This window comes from Linepithema humile, chromosome 5, assembly GCF_040581485.1.
Source record: "Linepithema humile isolate Giens D197 chromosome 5, Lhum_UNIL_v1.0, whole genome shotgun sequence".
Taxonomy (NCBI): domain Eukaryota; kingdom Metazoa; phylum Arthropoda; class Insecta; order Hymenoptera; family Formicidae; genus Linepithema; species Linepithema humile.
Genome location: NC_090132.1, coordinates 19,733,934 through 19,741,910, shown reverse-complemented (window position 1 = coordinate 19,741,910; position 7,977 = coordinate 19,733,934). Strand labels below are relative to the sequence as shown.

Genomic DNA, 7,977 nt, shown 5'->3' with positions numbered 1-7,977 from the left:
TTGCCATAACATAAGAATGTTTTTCCTCCAAAACTTTTTTTTCTACACTGAAGAAACTCAGAAATTTCCGGATTTTAATTCTAACGACAAGCGCGAATAAAAATACCGTGGAGGCAATGTTCTACCAATTTTTCGCAGAACGCCAGAAAGTCGGAATTAAACATTCATCGCACAGTCTGCTGCGCGTTAATGACCAAGAAAAAACGGGTAACATACGGCAGAGCAGACAGAATGCCGCAAAGAATCACCCGCACATAGTGTAGAGATGAACCTGGATAGGGATAGAGGGAGATAGAGGTAAAAAGAAACGAGAGAGAGAGAGAGAGAGAGAGAGAGAGAGACAGAGAAAAAAACAAAAAGGTGGAGGAAAAAGGGCAGAGAAATAATTATAGCATTATTCGCAGGGGTGCACTGCGGCGGTGTCGGTGCAACAAGAGACGGACAGAACGAAGCGCGCAGAAAAGAACATCGCGGTGGCGGCCACTAAACAGAGCGACGCGCGTGAAAGGAAGAACGAGCGGCGCAAACGTAGAAAGGAAGCCCTCCTTAATAAAAGACAAGGGAATATCAGCGACCTCACGCCTGGTCGTGACAACGACGTTCGCATCCCATTCGCTTCCAGCGTCCTTTGAGCGAGAAGCCATCGTCGTCTCTTTCTCCTCGTCCTCCTCGTTCACGCTCCGCGTTCTCCCGCCCGCCGTGACCCACCGAGATACAACCCCTGAATCCGGTACGATCCGACAGTGGGGAAGGGGAGATTATATTCCGTTGTGTCGTCCCTGCCTTTTCACGTTGCGCGCGCGTACACTCTCGACTAAACAGGCCATTTCATCATAGCGCGCGGATGCTCCGTGTTGTTGTCGTCCCCTTTTTTTTTCACTATTTTAATCGTTCTCAAAAAACCAACAGCGATTGTAAAAAAAAGCTAGCTGAATTCAATTGTAACATTCAACAGAATTTTTAATTCTTTATTACTAAATGCCCCGTGTTGAAATTTTATTATTTTACAAAATTAAATACGGTTGAATTCAATGATATTTTATGTACACGTATAATTTTATTTTTTTATATTCTTTAACACAATTAAAGAAGATGTAATTTTGTATCATGTTTTAATGTATAGCACAAAACAGATATCTAACACCTGATGACAGATATGTACTTGCATTTGATAGATTTACTTTAATCCTCATAACGTACCCTCGTCATCTATGAACACCAAAATAAGATTTTACAGCAACTTTTATCGCACGAAAACCATAAACGTTTTCGCACGACTCATAAAGTCGAACGTAAATGTCCTCTCCTACTTTCGAGTTATAGATATGAGTCCATGCTTCTTCTTGCACAACTCGCTATCTCCAGCAACTTCCACGCAACACACGATTCACGAAATATGCTCGCGCGTATCTATTTTAGGAATGGCTGCTTGTGCAAGGGAAACAGTTTGCGACTATACACGCTCACTATGGGTAGTACATGTGCGGACGCGGCATTAAGGGCGTGCAAGGCAAACGGATATATATGAAGTGAACAAGAGAGAGAAAACGAGAGAGAGAGAGAGAGAGAGAGAGGGAGGGAGGGAGAGACAGACAGAGAGAGAGAGAGAAAGAGAGAGAGAGAGAGAGAGAGAAAGAGAGAGACAGAGAGAGACAGACAGACACAGAGAGAGAGAACGAGAAAGGGATATCGATGCATGCGCGTGACCCCGATTCGAATCGCCCGAAATGCGAATCTCTCCGAGTTCGGAGGCACTCGGAAAATAATTAGACCCATCGGGTTCCGGTACGCGGTCTAATGAGAGGCTTCCTCGGGCGGACGCGACGGAATCTCCGCGATCTCCTCGCGCGGAATGCTAATCGCCTGCAATTACGCGATTGCATTTCGAGAGGAAAAAGCGTCGACAAAAAAAGATACAATGTAGGAAATTTATATTGCACCCGCGTAATCACCCATAATGCCAGATGCGTTGCTTTGGACAGATTTGAATACGGTTATTTCTAAAATCCACCATAAGCGCGCGGAAACTCTTTCACAAAAATTGAGACAAAATTTTCTTTCTTTACATACACATAAGAATTTTGAAAGAAAAACTAATTGTATAAATTGTCCTTGTATCCTCATATTGAAAATTTCTAGTTTGTGCTTATAATGCAATTTTATCACGATATATTCTTATTTATTATTCATGATAATTATTTCCATAATTTGCAAAAATTTTATATCAGTAAAATTATAATTAGAAAAGATAAAGATATTTTCTTACAATACGTTTACTAATTCTGCAAGAATTATTTTTTGAGAATTATTTATTGTAGTAATATATATTTTTCAAATTTAATATTAAATGACAAATGTTACCATGAACTTGGAGAACAAAAAAGAAAATTTTATTTGTGCATTGAAATTTTTCAGTGCATCATAAAATATTTGCACGTCGGCGAGAAGCAGCTATAAAATATTCTAGTTTAATTCAGATTATAAGTCCCTATTGCGCGTACGTGCATTATTGAACTGCATAGCTGAAATCTCTCGCGTCGACGCTGCAGTCAAATTATGCATTCATTAATCGCTCATTATGCGACCATCTTACTTTCAGCATGATAATATCGGCACAGTTTTACAAAAGCAGAAAATATAATAATGCGTAGAAAGTCGAAGTTAACGCGTATTTTCATTATGAAGTAGATAAAAAATCAATATTATTATTAAAATTTCCTACATTAAAATGCCCATTGTATAAATTATGTAAGTATACATTACTAGCTTGTTTCCACTATTGCAAGAATTTTCAAGATGAATATAAATTCAAATATGCAATTAATATAAAATTATTTATACTCCTCTTATTCGATTACATAAAATATGTAATCATGTAATATATCACAGAACAAGTACGATATGTGATCAATCACTCATCGCAAAGTTTGCCGAAGCAATTTGGATATATGCATTTCTCAAGTACATATAAACTGTAAATTTTTTTAAATATTCTAAATAAAAGAAATACTTTAAATAAGAATTTTGAAAATAAAGATAAATTTAGTATACCTGTGCTAAAATTTTTCAAATTTACGACTTTTATTACTTTCAAAATAAACGTCTCAATTAGTGGCTATACATTCGTAAATATTTTAACGGAGAAATGCCTTTCAACGTAGAAAACTATTTTTAAAAACAAATAAGACAAACTCCGAGACATTATTGCGTATAAATATATATTTGCATAACAAATATTGCGAAATTTATCTACGATAATAATTCCAAACTAATGAAACCAGACTTACGTGTCGCGCAGGATATCTCGGCGAACAGCGCGATCGACAGTAATCCAACCGCGAGGAGGAGCGTGGTCAGGAAGAACGATCTCGAGCTGCAGCCCATCACGGCATCACTACTGATTACTACTCGATTCGCGCAGTAGTCCTCGCCGGATATCACCGACGGCGTGTCTCGAACTCTCGGCGACGCGAGAGACTCGTCTCTTCCCAGCTCAACTGAGCTCGAGGATCTCACTGTCACTCTCGCGGCGAGAACGTCCAGCTGTCATCCGCGCGAAAGAGTCCGCTCGAGCACCGCCACCACCACCGCGGACGTGCCCGGCGCGCGATTCAGCATCGACGATGCACCGTTACGCGAAGAAACTGCAGTTTCGCCGCGACGAAATCGAACATCAACTTCTCGTCCGCGTCGCGCATTTCTTCGTACACCACCTCCTCGAATTTCCTCTCTGGAGCGCGAATCGGCACTTCACAGGCTGAACCACGAGAATCGACAAGAGACGTACCGAGGAATCTGCAATTTGCCCGTAAACCCCGCGTCAGGAAATCGAATAGACTTCCCGATGCGATCCACTACTAATCAATACATAAAAAAGATCGTGACAACGCTGTGGCCCTTTAAAAGCGTGGTGAATTGGTTGATTTACTGTTGCCAAATGCATAGCTCGATTATCGGACTTTACAAGATCCCGGCCGCGAATTCCCCCGGGCGTAATGTCGACGTAAAGGACCTGTTAAACTTGGGCACTAAAGCGCCATTGTAAGCGACTTAAATCGCCGGTAAAACTACGGTTCACGAAGAAAGAGCTCGTCGATTCTTCAGTAATGTTAAATTAGATTTGTCTTCGCTAATTTATGTTTATGCTGTCTTATATTACTGGAGCGATGCGAATGTACTGCATATGTATGTTTGCGTTACGGGTACAATGAATTACAAATGAGTTATTAAAGAGAAATTGCTGTATCAGTAAAAGTTGTTAATACATACTCAATAATTAACAAGAGTATGTACCGTCGATTATAATATCGTTACATTAAATTACAGTTTTTCCTCTATTTTGAACTAGAATAAATAAAACCGGAATAACGCTAGAAACAATTTTAGATTATTTGCTTTATTGAAATGAACGCGCCACTTACGCTAATTTTAATGCACATATGTATGTGTAACAATCAGATGTGCGCATATGTAATACGCTGCGATTATACTTGACAATGCGTTGCAATGGTTGATCGGCTCGTGATCTTTAAACAAACGTTCGCAGAATCTCTGACACGAAATCGCAAAAACATGATATTTCTAGTTCGCGACGATCTTTTAATTAGTGATAACGTCGTTTTCATTCAACGCACGATTTCGCAGAAAATCATAATCCTATAATCACGAAAACGTGAACGCAGCGCGAATCATTTAACATTTGCTTTTCGAGTCGCGATGATTTACGTGGCTAATTGAGGTAACTCGGATAATTTCGGGCTGTCGGTTGCCGAAATACGCCATTCGCGAACGAACGATTCGAGTGCGCGTTATTCGCATCGGACGGGGGCATAAATCATCTTCGCGTTTCGCGCAAACGGACGACCTTTTAAATTGATCATCCCGGCAGGTCGGTCGTACTTGTAGATTGATACACCGATAGGCCCCGCATACCTCGAACGCGTTAAAAAAGTCGGCCATAAATTATCGTTCTTGATATCCGCGCTAATGTGCGCTTGAATTGATAGCGGGAGATTCGCGTAATTAGGATAATGCGGAGTGAAACGGCGATCGCGAGATCGCGATATTATTTTTCGAAATAACTGGGAAAAAAAAGACCATCTCCGGTACGTTATGCTTGATCCCATCGAGTGTTTTTTTTACGCAGTTGCTACGATCTCTGCAAAAAGCGACATTTTTCGTTGACTGATGATTTTTACCGCGTTCGCTCTATATTCTAAAACAACATACGGCGAAACGCGTTACTCGCTCCGGAAGTTCGCGTTTACGTTGTCCGCTTCGTAAAATTAACGCGCGCGCGCTCGTAACTCTCGCCGTATTCTCGCCTCCGCGCGACAGTGCGCGCGCGCGCGCGCGCGCGTGGCCTAATGTGCAAATGTTGATATTTGATATTACGAGACGAGAGAGACTGCCGGCAGTTAGGTAAGGTAAGGTAGGTAGATATAGTTTCGCCATCGTCAGGACGGAGGCGGATGTCCGAAACTTACGGAAGTAGGTCAGGACGCGTATTTAGGCAGCAGGTTCCGTATCTCGGTATCGGTTTATTCCCACCTGTAATCACCGGTCCGCAAACCGGGTACACAAAGTCCCTCGTGCATATGCATAGCGCGGCCGCTTTGTTCTGACGACCCTTGAACCGCTCGTCTCCTCGCGTGTTGTTTCTGCACTACGATTGTCCTCGTAGCAACCGGTGCGAGACCGAGTCGCAATCTACCTTTGCCCTTTGCTGTATCCCCCCCCCTCCCCCTTGGGATAAAGTAACGCGTGTGTACCCGAAAAATAAAAGGGAAAAGGTAAATATTCGACCGTGCACCGTTGACATTTCATTTTAAGAATAAGCCGCGTCACGGGCAGTGAACTATCTCTCGTTTACAAATCCCATTCACGTCAAATCACAGCCACAAACTCGTACGTACTTTTTTGACGGGGAGCAGGAGAAGGGCGGGATCGAATGGAGTAGGATGATACGTAATCCGCGTGTAGCGCAATAGCGTCGAGCATCGTCGGCAGAATCGTCGTCGTGTTTCGAAAGCGCGCGCTGGAACGCGTGATGGAAGTAGTTTAAAAAAAAAATCGGAGCGAGATTCGTGCACGCGTCATGAAAATCGAAGTGCATCCGCGAGGCAGCGAATGCGAAAATAATCGAGGGCTGACGAGGCTCGACCCACCCTCCACCGCGGCCGAGAGGCACGTGACGGGCCTCCACGATCGGCACGCGAACTCCGGCAGCCGTCTGGAGCACGTGACGATCGATCTCGCGTGAGAGGATGAGTGCAATTCTCGCGTTCTCATCGAGAATATCGCGCCGTTCTCTTAGATGCAACGGAAAGACCAGTACGGAAACCTTGAAGAATTTTTTGTCCGAATGTCACGCACTTTACACGCTACCATAAGTCAATCGACGAGCTCTCCCTCTCTTTCTTTCGTTGTCACGCATCATTCATGATTTTCCTGCAACGGAAAAATTCAGAGAGCCACTGTTCTCACGGTCGTTACGTTTCGGCCCAACCCCCGCGGAGCTTTTCTAGCATGCTGCGAGCATCCGCTCGCCAAAACTGTTCACATCATCGCTTCTCACCGGGAGACTAAAGCGAGTGACGCTCCTGATGACAAAAATTCTTCCGACACTTTGGCAAGACTATCCCGTTCCCATTGCCTCACGGCACAGCGAAAAGAACGAGCAACATCCGACACACTGACAGACCGGAATAAATCTCCGAAGCGCACCGTGCAGATTCCACAACACCTCGGGACGTTCGGCGGCGTCTCGTTTATTCGCGGTTACAACGTCAACGCGTGCGGTCGCGGGAACATTGCCCGTCTTCGCGACGCGTAGAGATACACGTACCAGTGAACGCACGACGGAACGAACGACGAACGAACGAATGGATCGCGATAAGTACGCGCGTACGAGGTGCGGAACGACGAGCGAGCTTCGAATGCGCGTCGCGCTCTCTCGCCTCTCCGACTCCGCTCTCGAGACTGAGAGTGGAGAGAGAGAGCACCGTCGGACTTTCGAGGGATTCACTACCACCCCTACCGGCGTGGTGGCCGATGCCCCTGCCTGCTTGCTCTCAGCAACCCTCGTGCTGTGCTTCCCCTGCCGCGCCGACCCCACCATCGCGCCGAACTGTGCTCCTCCGCGCCTCATCCGCCCCACTCCGGAGAAGAGGAGGACGCCACCCTATGCGCTCCTACGCGGCTTGTATGTATTTCGGCCTTTCCACTGCTGTCGAGACCGCGCGAATCACGGATGCGTTTTTCCCGGATCAGAGATGCTTGCGATATTATTATCGAAGTATCAGGTACCTAGCTTGCAAAATTGCGGCTTGAATCTCAAACTCTGAAAACTTTGATTATTATCTTGAAGTAATTAAATCGCAAAAAGGAAATATTTTAGCGTTAATTTAAAACTTACATCAATAATATTTATATCTATCTTTTTTTTTTATCATTTGTCAATTCTATACTCGCTCTGATCATTATAATTCTCTGATATTATTTCTACGCAAATAATGTGGAAATATAAAAGCTAATTATATTCAATGATATAACTTTCATACAAATTAATAATTTCTCTTTACAGGTTCAAATATCGATCACAGTAGAAATTTATATTGATATTATTGATCTCTATATAAATGGCATTTATGTATTATAAAAATATAGCTATTTAAATTCAACAGCTTTTCCATGTAGAAAGCATTAAATCATGATAATCAAATCATCACATCAATACGCAACCCACATCAATTGACTTATCATATTGCCGCAGGAAGCCAATCTATCAGCAACTTGCAATTGAACAAGCTTCATTGATTTTACGAAGATAATACATTCTCGTGAAAATGGGTAATAGCAAATTAGCACAATAGATACATATATATGAGATAACAACTCGATGCAACAATTACTCGGACACTAAGTATTCTTCATGTTCAATTAAACACGCCACATAGGTACTTCGACTGAAATAAT

At 43.1% G+C, this 7,977-nt stretch overlaps 1 protein-coding gene across 5 annotated transcripts in view; it reads right to left on the bottom strand.

Moving 5' to 3' along the window:
* Positions 1 to 6,969, bottom strand: part of tei (teiresias) — a 314,441-nt gene extending 307,472 nt beyond the window's left edge. For 4 of the 5 annotated variants that reach the window (XM_012370246.2, XM_012370249.2, XM_012370248.2 and 1 more), the window contains exons 1-2: positions 6,578 to 6,969; positions 3,288 to 3,795 (exon numbers count right to left, since the gene is read on the bottom strand). In XM_012370246.2, coding sequence (XP_012225669.1) covers positions 3,288 to 3,384 — 97 coding nt within the window. In that variant the 5' untranslated portion in view covers positions 3,385 to 3,795; positions 6,578 to 6,969. Of the gene's footprint in view, positions 1 to 3,287; positions 3,816 to 6,577 lie in introns of those variants that run through there. The other variant, XM_067355343.1, reaches the window with a different exon arrangement.
* Between the last annotated feature and the right edge of the window lie 1,008 nt (positions 6,970 to 7,977).